We start from the raw sequence: 15,378 nt of genomic DNA on the forward strand, positions 1-15,378 counted from the left end.
GTTTTGCGTATACTTCACCTGCATTCTATACCCACTCTATGTAATAAAATGCTTGTAACTCAAAGAGTACCTGTCCTAAAATTAATATCGACCAGTCAACATTTTTTCCAAGAAATGAGTAAAAATATTTTAAAATTTTGAAAAAACAAAAAATTTAAATTTCTTCTTTTTAGTGGTAATTAATAAAAAATGTGCTTTAAACATAGTCTAGGAAGATAGTAATTAAAACAAAAATCTTATCAAAATTATAACTATCTTTATATGTTATAAGCATTGTCAATTAAGTCTGAAACCTGTATATTGTACAAAAATACACAGAACAATATAGTATTAAGTAAAAAGCAAAAATCATTTCAATGCCATTGAAAAATTGTTAGTCATAACCAATAACACAAAATAAAAGGATAAATTAATTATTTTACACATTGGATAACTAAAATAGGATCTTGAAATAAATAATAATAATCATCACAATGTGTATAAAATGTATTTAATAAGAAATTATAATAAACACATACAAAAAGTTGTATTCTTATAAATTTTAATGATTTTTAAAGTATTTTTTTTACAAAAATACAAACATCCAAAAAGAATGTTTTACAAACACATTTATATATTAATAGGAAGAACTATTAAATCCAACTCCTAATTAAATTTAATAATTAAATGTTGGTTAATTAAAAAAATACTTAATAGAACATTGTTTAAAATAAATACAAAAAATAAAAAATAAATGAAAATAAATATTTGAATTTTAGATAGAAAAAACAGCAGCCTTACTTAAATGCTTGAGTAATATTTTTTAAGAGAGCATTATTAATATATGTATGTTAAAATTAATACAAAGTTCATTACAATATATATATTTACATAAAAAAAAAATTAGATTGGAAAAAAAAATAAACATGATAACTGGTCATACGAAAACGAGATCTATATTATAGTTAATTTAGATGTTTATAATGTTTAATTAATACAGGTGATGTACATTAACTGTGATCAAATATAAGAAATAAGTTTGTTTTTATATATTAATTATATAGTTTTTTTATTAAATATATCAATTATTAATATTGATCATTTTGACTAGTAAATATTTATACGATTCACTTATTAAAAATAAAATAATAAACATTAACTAATGTGTTATACCACACAACCACTTTAAATATAAAATTGAAAAGTAGGATGTAATGAAAATACCTAAGTATAATATTTTCAATCATGAAATCTTTTAGATATTTCACATATATTTAAACTGGAGTTAAATCTTCATCTCAACTATAATGATGAAAATTTATTTCTAATTAATCATTAATTTATACAAAATATACACATACTTAATACAAAATTTGTGTTAATAATTACTACAATATCGTAAGTTAAATAATAGAATAGTTATCAAAGTTTTACGAATTGTATATCACATTTTCACAGCAGATAATTAAAAACTAGCAAATCTGCATCCCTAGGTAGTTACATTAAGATTATTGAAAAGTAACTATAAAAATGACTACTATAAAAATTAAAATTTACAGGGATTCAAATTGCTTTTCAATAATGTGTATTTATACATATATAAATTTTTTTTTATTTCAATAAGAATATTCTTATATTACTAGTTTGAATAAGATATTACTTATCATGATACAACACTTCAAATGATTAAAGAAATAAAAAAAATATGTTAAGAAATAATGACATTAAAGATATTAAACAATAATTAGTGAAATTTGAAATAGTAACTTAAGAAGAATAATAAACATGTGTCATTTTTAGATTTGAATTGATTTATATATATGACTAGTCTATTGTATGAATGATATTTAAATAAATAACATTATAATAAATATAAACCTGATGATTAATCAAATTCTGCATCCCATCATCTCATTGTTAGACATTCTAAAAGATTATGTTTAAAATGACAAAAAAATTATTGAAATTATCTTGATTAAGTTTTTTCTATCAACAGATCAGCTAACATCTCTAAAAAAAACAAGTTAAAATTTAATAAATTTAGTTTATAATTTAATATAAATATATTAGATAAATATTATAATAGAATATATTTATTAGATAAAGGCTAATTAAAGACTCTGGGGAAACAACAAGACATGGCTATTTTTTAGGATATTATAATCATTATAATAGTTAATTTATAGTTCCTTAAAATTTATTTTTAACTTTGATAAAGAATGCTATTTTATAATAACAAACAACAACGTTTGACTAATAACAATCAATATAAAAAAAATAAAATATTGTTCATGTTGAAAATATAATGAATAACTTATTATTCATTTTATACTACATAATTATAGATTTATCAGTCACGACAAATGAAAATCTCAAACTAAGAAAGTTTTGTATAAAAACAGCATTTTAATATGGAACTTTAAAAGACATGGTAAAATCAAAAGAATATGAAGACAACACAATTTGTGTATATAAGTAAAATAAAACTGTATGGTTTGAAGCAAGCACTACATCGTTGGACTAGTAACTTTACAGAATTTTTAAACAAATTTAATCTTAAATCAAGTGAAGCAGATCCTTGTGTATTAAAAAATAACTTAAAAACTAATATATTAATTTTTTTAGATAATTTATATTATATTAATTTACTATGATTTTTATTTTGACATTAATGTAAATTTATCATTAGAAATTTTTAGTGACACAGATAATACTGCTTGTGTGCAAACACCAAAATCAACGACAAGATATATGTTCAAATTAGGATCATCAGTTATTTCTTGTATATCGCAAAGATAAAACAGTGTTTCATAATCTTTAATGGAAGCTGAATAATAAGCAGTAAGTAAGACAGTAAAGGTATAAATTTGGTTATTAAAACTTATTTACAGCATAAAAATCGGAGAAAAAATTCAACCTATATTATATATTGACAATCTATCAACAATTCAGATAACCAAAAAACCAGAATTTCATACACATTTTGTTACCATGTCATCAGGAAAATATTTGAAGTAAATGTGTTTCAAGTTAGAGTTTGTAGGAACAGAGTATCAAATCACTGAAATATAGAAAAAGCAGTTTTGAAAAACTTCAGTCAGCAATGGGTGTTAAACAAATCAAATTTTAAAATTATATAAATTATTAATTAAAGGATTGTGTTAAAAATTTAATAATTTGTTACTTATTTTATACTGCGTAATGAATTAGACATTACACTATTATTAAATAAAATTTCATACTAAATTAGACTAATGACCCTGACTTATCTTACTGTTGAGCCATATTAAACAGCATCTATTTTTATAAAAAAATACATAAAATATTATTTAAGACAGAAATTTTCCTCCATTAGATTTCGTGAAAGTGATTTAATAAAAAAACGGATATTTTTCATTGTTATCTCAGGATCTTCAATTCATAATACAATTATAATAAGTTACCAATTATAACTATGATGTAGTTACTCGTGGAAGTGGTCTAACTAAAAATAATTTTTCTCCTTGTTTATTTGTATAAATAGGAGCTCTTTGATAATGATCCACAAGTTGATCAAGTGTATGAAATTTTCGCTGTCCAATACAATATAATGCACCTTCAACATGAACTCGAAAATGCTTATTTCTACCTGGTGCTTTTAAAGACACAGAGTAATCTCCTGCCTGTTACATAGAAAAATGAAATTAATATATATGTTGAAATTTGCACAGGAAAAAAATTATTACATTTGTTTCACTATCTCGAACTAAGAAGTCTCCATCTTGACCACCATTATTTAATATAGTATCACATTGGGATCGAGTAATAGCTCCATAATACCAAGGTTTTCCAACTAAATGAGGTTTATCAGCAACTTTTGTGTTTCCAGGAGTAGCTACTTGACTAAGTGGTTGAGCTAAATATTCACTTAATTCCTAAAATCAATATTTTTACAATATTACTTTTTGTAAAGATAATCAGAATAAAATAAAATATATTATTATTGAAATTATAAAATCAAAAATAGAATATAGTATATCTAAAAATATACGTTCTCTTCCTCTTCTTATTCCTCGCCTTTATCCCAACTACTTGGGGTTGGCCACCCTTATCCTAAACTTCCACTTGACACAATCTCCCAAATCATTTACGCTCAAATCAGCTGTTCTCATATCACATTCAATTACATCCCTTCATCTCTTTGTTGGTCTTCCTCTACCTCTTCTTCCTTCAACATTCATTTCTATAACAGTTCTTACAGCTTCCGATTCCTATTCCTCTCTCCTCATAACATGACCACCTAAGTCTATTTTCTCTCATCTTATAATATAGGTTATATTTAGAAATAACTCATGTAAAAATTAATTAATTCCAACAATTTTAATTAAAACACAATTAAACAATGAAACAACTTAATAGAAATGGAAACAAGATATAAGGAAAAAATACCTGTAAATAATTTTTTGGTACTAAACCAGTTTGACCTTGGCCATTTCTAGCTCTATACCATTCTGGATCTGCTGGTGGTCTTTCAAGTATTTCTAAACGGTCACCTTTTTGAAAACTAAGTTCTTGTTCATTAGAACTACTAAATGGATAAAGGGCTACCACAATATCTAAGACATTTTCAGCCATTGCATAAGTGTGAAGACCTTCATCCACATTATTATCCTCCTCTTGGGTGTAATTTGATGGGAACCACCCTGCTGAATTTCCACTCTGGCCCCGCCACCACCTAATTCATATAAATATTCAATAATACATGCCTACTAGAGCAATTCTTAGATATACAGAGTAATCAGTTTGTCATAAATCACTCAATTATTTGCAAAGTAAATGGATTATTTTCATTATTATATATCAATAGAAAAAAAAGGTTGGTTTTATTTAAAACACGTATATTTCTTGATTTATCAGCTATAAATTACTTTTTAGAATTATCCCTTATAACTTATAGAGATGTAAAATTAATTTTTTTCATGTCAACATACATATTTAACTAGTTTATAAAATATGAAATAATCTAATTAAAAAAACCATTAGTCTATAGGAACTTTTGAAACAGTAGTTTGGAAGTTATTCTCATTTTTATCCCTAAGCAGAATGAAAAGTATGGCCTAAGAAACGATTAGTGATAAAAGTAGTTTCACCTACTTTTTACTACTAGTCATTACTTTAAATTGCTAATAACTTTTGAAATATTGATTTAAAAGTTTTTATTGACCAGTTATTTTTTAAATTAGATTAAGTACTATTTTAAAAGCTAGTTAATTATATATGTTAAAAAATTAAAATTGACACTTCTGTAAGTTATTAGGGATGATTCTAGATATTCTTAAGTAATTATAAATTGATAAATCAAAAAATATATATAACTAAAAATAACGAAAAAAACATTTTCTAATTGATGTATTTACTTTGCGATTAATTGAGTGTTTTATGATAAATCAATGACCCTGTAGGTTAAGTTTTTTTGTAAAAAAAATAATTTGTACAAAATTTAGTTGAAAATGAGTGATGTTAACACGTGCCGTTAGAGAGTTACAAATTTTACTGTAAGAGTGGTTTTTTGATTTACGTAATTTATCTTACAAATTAAGCAATTTACTTAAATACTTATAGAACTAAATATATTAGTGAAATTAGTTCTATGATTTTAAAACTTTATTTTTAAGAAATATCTTAATAACTACGGATCATAAAAATTACCCATCATTAGATTTTTCTAGAATTAATATTCTAGTTCCTTTAATTAGGGACAATTCGTCTGGTTGCTGAGCTTGATAGTTATACTTTACTAAAGCAGTACCAATTGCTTCAGAAGGATCAGCTGGCAAACGTCTTGCCATGGTTGGAGATTCACTTACAGTACGTCCATTATTATAGCTATTGCATGGAAGAGTTTTGCTACCAGTACTTGATGTACTCCCACCTTTCTTTACTTTCTTTTTGATACTGAAAAAAAAATTGTTATTGCAAGTAGAATAAAAGATATCATTAAAAAAATTTTTAGTAATAAATAAACAGAGGATGACTAATTTTAGAAAAAATGAATGCCATAAATTTGATTCAATGTCACTTAAAATTGTGTGCAATTCCAAGCTTTACTCATGTCATTTTTAATTAATATTTACAATCCATTTATGACAAAATTTATTTTAATTTAATCTAAACTAACTAGCTTAACAAAACCTAAAAATTTAAACATATTGACGATTAGAAGACAAATTGTCTTAAGTGAATATTTTACAAGATATAATTTTTAATCTTAGATAACAAAAGGGTGCTGAATTATATGTATTTATTAATTTTGTTAAGTTATATAATTTCCCGCAGGGATATCCATACAGGCTTACAACCCCACAGATCCTAATTAACTCAGTTAGAAGTTAGGATAAGGGAAATAATAATTTGGAAAAGTTGGAGGTTACCACAAATTAAGGAATCTGAACCTCTGGTGTAGAAGACCCATTGTACCAAACATTATCCCACTAATAAGTTGACTGAATAAGGGCAACTCATTCAGTCTTATGTTGGAGACTTGATACTATTGGATACTAATAGAACCGACATATCAACATTTCAAGTTACTAGGTTCATTGACAGAGCGCTTGTGATCAGTGTAGCCCAATAGATGTCTCTTAAATGGTTCACTGAAAATATCAACAAAATAAAACCTATGAACAATGCTGAAATCTAAATAAAGGCTTATAACCTGATCAGGTACAAACGTATATACTGGTATGTGAGTAACAGTCACACAAATACCAGAACTGCCCAGGGATTCCAAGAAAATCTAGGAAATCTTAGGAAAAAAAGGTAAGGCACAGGTGAGAAATAAACAGACTCACTATACTCCCCACTCGAGAGAGAAAAAAGGAAGTGAGCCCTGTAGAGGTAATAAACTCAGGAAACTGTCGTCTTCAATAACAGCTGGAACTTAATGGAACTCCTCTACCGACCTAAAGAGAAATGTAGAATACACACCTAGGAAAGGTCACCACCTGGAATGAAGGCAGGGAATCACCCATAGGGGGAGTTGTGTGATACAGGACTGTAAATGAAATTTGTATCACCCCCAAACTAGAGTGTCTTTTTAAATGTTTGGTTTTGATTGTCACATCTGAACGGGCGATAACATAATATAATTTACACAGATAAATTTACAACAAAGTAAAGGAGCCAGTAGTGTATTGCTAAGGACATTAACTGAGATGCAGATAAAACCCTTACAAATAGCTCTTAATCAAAAACCATGACAACATAATTAACAAATTAATACCTAAAATTAAAGGGCTTTAAACTAATTTACAGTTAAACCAAGATCTTGTATTTTGATTAATAACAAAATAAAAAACAGTTTGTTACTTAATTTGTCAAACTTGGACTTGACAACTATTATGGTAACATTAAGTGATGGTGACACAAATATAGTAGCCTCAGGATACTTATCATATGAGTCCTCAGACCCAAGCAAGGACCTAATAGCACTACTTAATTATTGTAATAAAGGAAAGTTAAAAATCATTTTTGGTATGGATGCAAATTCTCATAATACTATATAGGGAAGCAGTAACATCAACCAAAGAAGTAAAGCACTAATGGATCAACTTATGTTTACCAGGAGAAAACCAGGACATTTTTATTATTTTAAATATAAAATTGAATAAAGATTTGTTAAAAAAATACACAAAATAAAAAATTTGACAAGAATGAGTTTATTTTTTATAAATTCTATTAGTAATCAATAAGTTACTATAAGTTATAGTAGCTTAAATATTCTATTCACTATTCACAAAAAAAATTTTTTTCCAAGAATATTTTAATTTTAAGTGTATTTAGCAACCTTTTAATGATTTTGAAGAAATCTAAAAAAAGTCGTCAGTTATTTTTACCACCAATAAAAGTTAATTATGCTACAGCATTTAGAAAAATACAAATTTTTATTAATAGTAAAAATTATTGAAGGGTATTAAGAAGATCTATTCCCCTTAAAACAAAAAATATTAAATTACTACTATATAGCCTTACCAAAAAGTTTCACAACTTGGGGCCCTCCATAAGGGTTAAGTAAATTTATAAATGCATATAATTCCATTAGCTAGACATCAATATCATTTATATTAATAAAATAATCAAAGAAAGTACCACGGTAGAGTTAACAACACTACAGTAAACATTTATATTTGGCTTTAAAAAATTTAATTAATGATACTTATAACAATTTGCCTTTTAACTATTGATATAATGATCCTCATAAGTAATAAAAATAATATATTTTGAAGTTTTGTAAGATAAAAAGGAAATTTGTACAAAAATAATGATATTATAAATGATTTTTTTTTATCATTAGTTATTTGTAGAAGTCAAATTCAATGAAAGTAAAACAATATACACAAAAATTTTATTTTACCTGTCAAACAAAGATGGCTTTTCTTTTTTTACATAGTTACTGGGTACATAGCCTGAAAATCCTCGAGCATTTTGTACCCGCCACCAGTGTTTTGTGTCATCCAACAGTAGGTATCTATCATTTTTCCTCAACTCTAGTTCTTGTGCACTTTGAGCAACATAATCATACTTTGCAACTACATAACACTCTTCTTGACTTGATTTATTACCTACAAAATAATGTCAAAACATGCATAATTAAAATTAAAATAACAATGAACAAATATTTTACTATATTACTTATTAATGAAAACAACATAATTCAATTAAAATAATTTTCAAAACGTTTTATCCATCAAATAATATAATATAAAATCATTTTTCAGTGCTTTCTTTAAAATAAAATAATATATAATATTATTATATATAAGCACTAAAGTAACCAAAAATATATTGATGTTCGATTTTTATGGTGTCTTTTTTAATACTTTCAATTAATTAAGAAAAAAATTTAGTGATTGTTAGCAGTAATTTTGTGGATTTCACTAGATGATTTCTTATTCAATATTGAAAATAATATCTCTCAATTACACTATTAATTTAAATGTATTTAAATTATATATTTTTATACTCTGAACATTATAGAATAATTTTTTTGACCTAATGGTTATATTTTTGCAAAAATGTTAGTGAGGCAATGAAGAGACTAGTTTTTAATGTTAGAGTTATATTTTAAATGTTTATATACAATTAGAATGACCCCATAACAAAGACGAACATACTAATATATACAATGAGTACTTTTCTATTAAAAAAAAAAAATTATCATCTATACTTGTCCCAACTATGAAATGTCCATACTGAGCTGTGACTCTATTGTGCTACCATTTTTTTTTTTAATACATGTGTTTTATAAAAGAAAAAGAAAATTTTTTTTTTTTTTGGTTTAAAAATCCCATTTCAGCCTTGAATCAATTAATCTTTTTATTACTAATAACTATATATTTTTATTATTATTCCTTTTATATCATAGGCAATGTAATACTTAGTATTTTTTTGTTTACCTGGCCTCATAGCTGACATATGATGATGATGAGGAGTGTGAGGAGGAGGTCGTATACCATTAGTAGATTTTCCTTGCCATGTTGCTGATTCTGATCTAGCTTCCAACATTACTAATGATTAGTTAAATTTTTCAAAATACTTCCTTATGGTGCTTTTTTATATTATTTGCATCTTTAGTATCCTAAAAAAGATAACCATACATTTCCTCAGCAACACAATAAATCTAACTCATAATTCTTGCACAACTGAATTAGGTTTAATAAGTTGTCACTTAAGAAGCAAAACCAGCTACTTCATTTGTGTCAATTTACAAGAAATAAATAATTGTTTTTTATGAAATTAGTATTACCTGTCATGATTTGTTATTCATAAGATTATTACTTGAATATTGAGTTTATCTAAAATCTGAGTCTACCATTCGATTTCTCGCAAAATTTTACATAATATGTATTATATTACTATTATATTATAATTGAATTGCTACTTCCATAATTAAAGTTTTTGTTTTGGGAAGATATACATAAGAAAATTGTTCCCTTTCTCTCCAAGCAAAAAAAATTGTATCTCCACCATGTAATTTTATTGTGGAGGAGGGATATGACACTCATATTTCCCTCATGATTTTTCCAAAGAGTATTGCTAACTAATTTTAATCAAAATGTGATATAAAAGATATTGCTTCATAAGTGACAAAATGTAACTATACTAAAATAAACTCCATAATGCCACAAACTATTGGAAAATTAGACCTATACCAGCTATTTGATTATATTTTCTTAAAATTCTCATCTGTACATTTAGTAACAAAACAGCTCTATATTAAAATAAGAGTAAATAATTAATTTACAAATAAACATTTGTATATGCTGTAATTTTTTTGTAAAAATTCCAAATAGATTAAGATAATAACATTGTGAATAGACATATTTTAGCTCTGGAATAAATTTTAAATAATCTAAATAAAGTGTTAGATATCAATTAATTAGTCAATTTTTTTTATTTTATCTGACTTTTTACTGATAGTAAAATAGTTTATAGAAAAGATTATAAATATTTTTTTTTTGTAAAAGTACATGAATAAATATTTTCATCTAACTTAACCTTGCTAATTTTCTTATCATTTGGATAAATAATAATATAGTTAGGAGAGATTATAATTTACAAGGTAAAATTATATAGGCAAAATGATTAATTTATTAATTTTTTTAACTTAAATTATCAATAAATCTTGTACTGAAATAATACAAATCATTTTTTATTTCAGATCCAAACTTAAATATTTATCTATTAAAATCAATATGTTTACAATCTTAATACAACCTTGATGAAATTCAAACTATTTCTTACTTAATAAAAGACTAATAATAAAGAGCCTTTAAACTTAAATTTTTTCAACCATGGAACCAGCCTTATAATGCCTAGTAGTTCTAAGCTAATATTAAATTTGCTCAACTGAAAATTTCTTTTGGCTTTAACGTATGAATTATTTTTATTCAATAAATATTATTTATATAATATTATTAGATTATCATTAGAAAATGTCAATTTTAATAAAAACAATAATAATTAGAAAAGAGTATGTAGACTACTGGAATCAATGCAATGAAGCTTTAATATTTCATTTAGATTTAAATTTAATTTATTTCAAAATAATCTTACCCTATAAACACAAATAATACATTACGAGCAGGCAATATATTCTTTTATGATATCCTCCACCGAGTTGTTTTTCATGAACACTAGAATTCAAATCTAGTATAGCTTTACTCGACACCTACAGACCGATCGTCTTAGATCTACACAATGCACTGGTTATTTGTCATTGAAAATATCTGATATGAAAAACGCGAATGAAATATCAAACGAGTCGACCATGAAAAAAGTACAACATAGAAGAATAAAATCAAAACAATGCTGAATAAATAGCAATAAAGATGATATGCGAATGATGATACTATGTTTATTAAATCGAGTATGAATAGTACATACACTATTGAGTAATCAATGTGTGTGTGCGTAGGGCCTACCAAACAATCAGCGGAGTCAGTGGCCAAAACACGCCCAGCCTAGCGGAGAATCGTCTGGCGTTAAAGCGAGCGGGCAGCAGAGATAGCAAAGAATTACACTTCAACTCTCTACACAGTATACCTTGGACAACAGCTTTCTCTCTCACTCGCGTTCCGTCATAACTCTCACCACTTGCACTAGCCGATGGGACGCGAATACATACGAAAACGTGCTTAAATAGATGGTATATCTCAAAAGACTATGGCGCTATCTGGGTGTTCATACTATAACCAATCGTTACATCTTATCAATAATCGGAACAATGATATAAATGTATATACAAAACTGCAGAATTCGAGTCTCAATACTTGTTATATTAATGTGACTCATCGTTTGACGTGAGTAATCTATAAACAAAAAAATTTCGTCGCTGTAACTGTATGACTACACATCTTTCTAAACTAAATAAATACTAAATATAGACAGTTTTATGAGATTGTCTATAAGATGAGCAATTAATCAATTCAATTAAATTAAAGATTTCAGTAGGTATCTCACTATACATGTTGTATACTAAGTAACTACAATTTAATTTTCGGTTTTTAATTAAAAATCTATTATTTACAAAAGAATCTATTAAAATTAAACAGTTGATTATTAATATGATAGGAATTTAAACAAAATCAATATTAGTATAGATTTGTTTTAAACAATTACATAATAGTTATGTTTTTTTTTATATTTTGTTCTAAGTTATATCAATATGTTTCTGTGTGCGTAAATGGCTCTCTTATATTGAATCTATTTCAAATATTTAATTTAAGAATAGTACCCCGCTATTTAATTCATTTAACATTTAGATAACGATCAAGACTTAACATTTAATCTTCCAAATTTTGTAGAGATATTAATTTTTTCATATTAATGTTATGCTCAATAACTTAAATTTAATTATAGTAAATAAAGATTCAAAAATATAATATGGAGGATACAAGAGAAAACGGTAGTAGTCCATTTATGTAATTTTTTTAAAAATATATATTCCTATTCCTACAATATTAAAACAAAAATAAACACTTTAATATTATAAAATGAAATAATTGTTCACCAAATAATCTATAATACTTGATACTTCTACATTAGTAGTATCAACTAATATGAATATAAGTAAAATTTGAACTATCACTGTTTCTCCCGGTACTCATTATACACGTCTATATAAAAATGTAAAAATATTTGACAATGGGGAATCTATCCCTCATTATACAATATAAAATTTTATATTAAAAGTATTAGTGTATGATTAATGAAATTATGCAGGTTTTTACATTAGATACATAACCACACAATTGATTTCTAAGAAAAATTGTATAATATCAACCAACGATTTAACACTGGGATTCTTGCTTGATAAACATCCAGAGACATTATACATATTTTTGACCTAATTTTAAGTCAACTAACAAAGATTAAATGACATGAAGTTTGCATAGCAAAATTAATAATATTATATGTTTCAATAGACACATTTTAAAATTAAAATATAATTAAGATTCTATAATTAAATTTATTTTTTTTAATTTCTGGTGATTTTTAAATTAAATGATGCATTTAAAAAATATTTCAGTGTAAAGTGATTAATACAAAAATTTATTTTTTTATTTCGTTATTATACTTTTTTATAATATTATATATTTGTTCTTATTTGGAGAAACTGTATTCGCCAAATCTCTGCATATCTAATTAAGTATAATTAGTTAATATTATGATTATTGTGACTTAAAAAGCTTAAACATATTCTAATTTTGTCATTCAAAAATAAAATAATGTCTATAAAAACATAAGTTTATTATTTATTAGAAATGGATGTACACTTCTAATGTAGTGTTAGTTTAAAAAAGGAATTATTATACTTCTTTATCGAAAATATATATATTTTTTAATGAAAATTTTATTTTTATAAAATAAACAAAAATTGGTTAATTTTTAAAGAAATTAATTTAATTTAGGAGGACTTAATTAAATTTAGTCCTAATTTTTTCTTATAGATACTTTTAAAAAAGTTATACAATTTTTTTCTGAATTATTTCTTAAACTTTGAATATAATAATACATGAATAGTTTTTTTAAAAGTATGAAATCTTAATCTTGAAATTTTATAAGATTAGTTGTTCTTTGCAAAAAAATGTTCTGTGATTGCTTGATAACCAAAAAAAAAAACAGTAGCACAGTGGGGTCGCGGCACAATATGAGCGTGGCATAGTTGGGACTAGTAGAGATGATATCTGATAGTGATTAAAATCACTGTCATAAGAAACGCTTCGATGCAAATCTTTGATAGTGTTTAATTTTAAGAAATTAGTGGATTTTTCAAAAGAAAAATTCTACCTCAAAATGAATTAAGGAAAAATTGCAAAAAAAATCATTGCCTGTGGCAATGATTTTTACTAAATCGGCAAACGTTCGTTACATTTTTTATTAAAATTTGCAATTTCAGCTGATTCAAATGTTAAAATTAATTTTTTTTAGCTTAAAAGAAAAAAAAAATTGAAATAAGTTTAACTTTATGTTCTATGTCAATTAGTATTATATAATATTCATGAAAATCAATATAACCCAATTATATACAATTTTTAGAAAAAAAAAATGAAATATATTTCAAAATTTACCCATTTTAAAAATCGTAATTTTTTTCACTATTTACCAGGAACGAGGGCAAAATTTTTTATTTTTGAGGGTAATGTCTTTAATTAGATAAGATTTGTGATCTTTTGACGTATTGTTGTATTTACACTTATTCTTCTAAAATATAATATTTATCGAAAAAATATGTTATGTTTATATGCATATGTTTATGCAATGTTTGAGAGTGGGTATACCCACTCAGAATTTTTTTAAGTAATTTGTAACCTAGAAAAATTATGTACTATTTATTGAATGGTAAATGCTCACAATCAGCATTCACCCTAAAAAAATAAAAGAAATATAAAAAACCCAGCACATTAGAGACGCAGCATAGTCAGAAGAAGTATAGAAGATATCTGACGGATATTAAAATTACTATCATAAAAAAAGGTCCGATGCAAAACTATAGAAAATGATTAATTTTTAAAAAGAGTTGTTGGATATTTCCAAAATCATATCAACTCTTATTTCCTTAATTATACCTCGATTACAAGATTTATAAGGATAATACATGAATCAATATTTTTATTATAGTAATTATATTTAGTATGAAATTGATATGTAATAATTTAGTATTGAGATTTTACGTATAAATTATAAGAAGTTAACTCACTTAATTTGTTTATTCCAAACCCAACTCAACTAACCACGTTGAAAAGGTGCAAATATTGAACGAAAAATGCACTTTAAACACACCATGTGAGCATGTAAAGGATCAAATTTTCAAAAAAATATATACCATGTATAAGGTAAATATTTAAGGTATTTATGAAAAAAAATTGTTTTGTTGTATCCATTTTTCAAAAAGTTTTAAGTAAAAAAAGATTAAAAATGTTAAAGTTTACTGATTTTATAAATCATAATTTTTTTTCGTGGATTTCCCCATTAACGGGAAACGAGGAAAATTTTTTCAACTAGATACGACTTGTAATCTTTTGAACTGTATTTGAAATAAATAAGTCCATTGAGAGATGAGAAAAAGTAGTAACAGACAAAAAAAAAAATAATAAACACATCATAGTAAAATGAATACCATTTTACCTTAAGATAATATTTTTAACCAGTGCTCGAATTGGGGGGGGGTGCGCAGGGGGACGTAGCTCCTCTACTTTTTTTAAAATTTTTTTGCGCACCCCAACTACTTTTTTTTATTGTGACGGGAGGACGGTGGAAAATACCACCTCTTTTTTTTTTTAAATATTAGTATGATAATGAAATATGATTTATTTATTAATAAATACTAAATAAAGTAATGAGTAAAAAAAAAAAAAA

The 15,378-nt window shown here is 25.1% G+C and overlaps 2 protein-coding genes across 3 annotated transcripts in view; one reads left to right on the top strand and one right to left on the bottom strand.

Annotated features, from left to right (window-relative positions):
- Nucleotides 1-474: 474 nt before the first annotated feature.
- Nucleotides 475-11,610, bottom strand: LOC126898565 (cytoplasmic protein NCK1-like). 2 transcript variants are annotated; one of them, XM_050672754.1, is made up of 8 exons: nucleotides 11,074-11,610; nucleotides 9,414-9,595; nucleotides 8,372-8,579; nucleotides 5,668-5,913; nucleotides 4,408-4,693; nucleotides 3,705-3,893; nucleotides 3,423-3,641; nucleotides 475-1,989 (listed from the first exon to the last, which is right to left on the bottom strand). In XM_050672754.1, exons 2-7 carry the CDS (start codon nucleotides 9,520-9,522, stop codon nucleotides 3,432-3,434), a joined length of 1,248 nt encoding a protein of 415 aa, XP_050528711.1. In that variant the 5' UTR covers nucleotides 9,523-9,595; nucleotides 11,074-11,610; the 3' UTR covers nucleotides 475-1,989; nucleotides 3,423-3,431. The 2 variants fall into 2 exon arrangements, with proteins under 2 accessions (XP_050528711.1, XP_050528712.1); XM_050672755.1 differs by lacking the exon at nucleotides 11,074-11,610 and adding an exon at nucleotides 9,764-10,192.
- A 15-nt stretch (nucleotides 11,611-11,625) lies between these two features.
- Nucleotides 11,626-15,378, top strand: part of LOC126898573 (uncharacterized) — an 11,779-nt gene continuing 8,026 nt past the window's right edge. Inside the window, exon 1 of the mRNA XM_050672775.1 lies at nucleotides 11,626-11,819. The gene's annotated coding sequence lies outside the window, so the exon portion shown is untranslated. The remainder of the gene's footprint in view (nucleotides 11,820-15,378) is intronic.

Source organism: Daktulosphaira vitifoliae, unplaced genomic scaffold (genome assembly GCF_025091365.1).
Source record: "Daktulosphaira vitifoliae isolate Bord-2020 unplaced genomic scaffold, ASM2509136v1 Scaffold_2, whole genome shotgun sequence".
Classification (NCBI taxonomy): domain Eukaryota; kingdom Metazoa; phylum Arthropoda; class Insecta; order Hemiptera; family Phylloxeridae; genus Daktulosphaira; species Daktulosphaira vitifoliae.

What these genes read in the sequence shown, in the direction of transcription:
- LOC126898565 (XM_050672754.1), bottom strand. Translation starts at nt 9,522, where the DNA reads ATGTTGGAAGCTAGATCAGAATCAGCAACATGGCAAGGAAAATCTACT. An exon ending in TATGTCAGCTATGAGGCCAG is followed by an intron (nt 8,580 to 9,413) that starts GTAAACAAAAAA and finishes ATTATTTTGTAG; the next exon opens with GTAATAAATCAAGTCAAGAA. An exon ending in AAGCCATCTTTGTTTGACAG is followed by an intron (nt 5,914 to 8,371) that starts GTAAAATAAAAT and finishes TTTTTTTTTCAG; the next exon opens with TATCAAAAAGAAAGTAAAGA.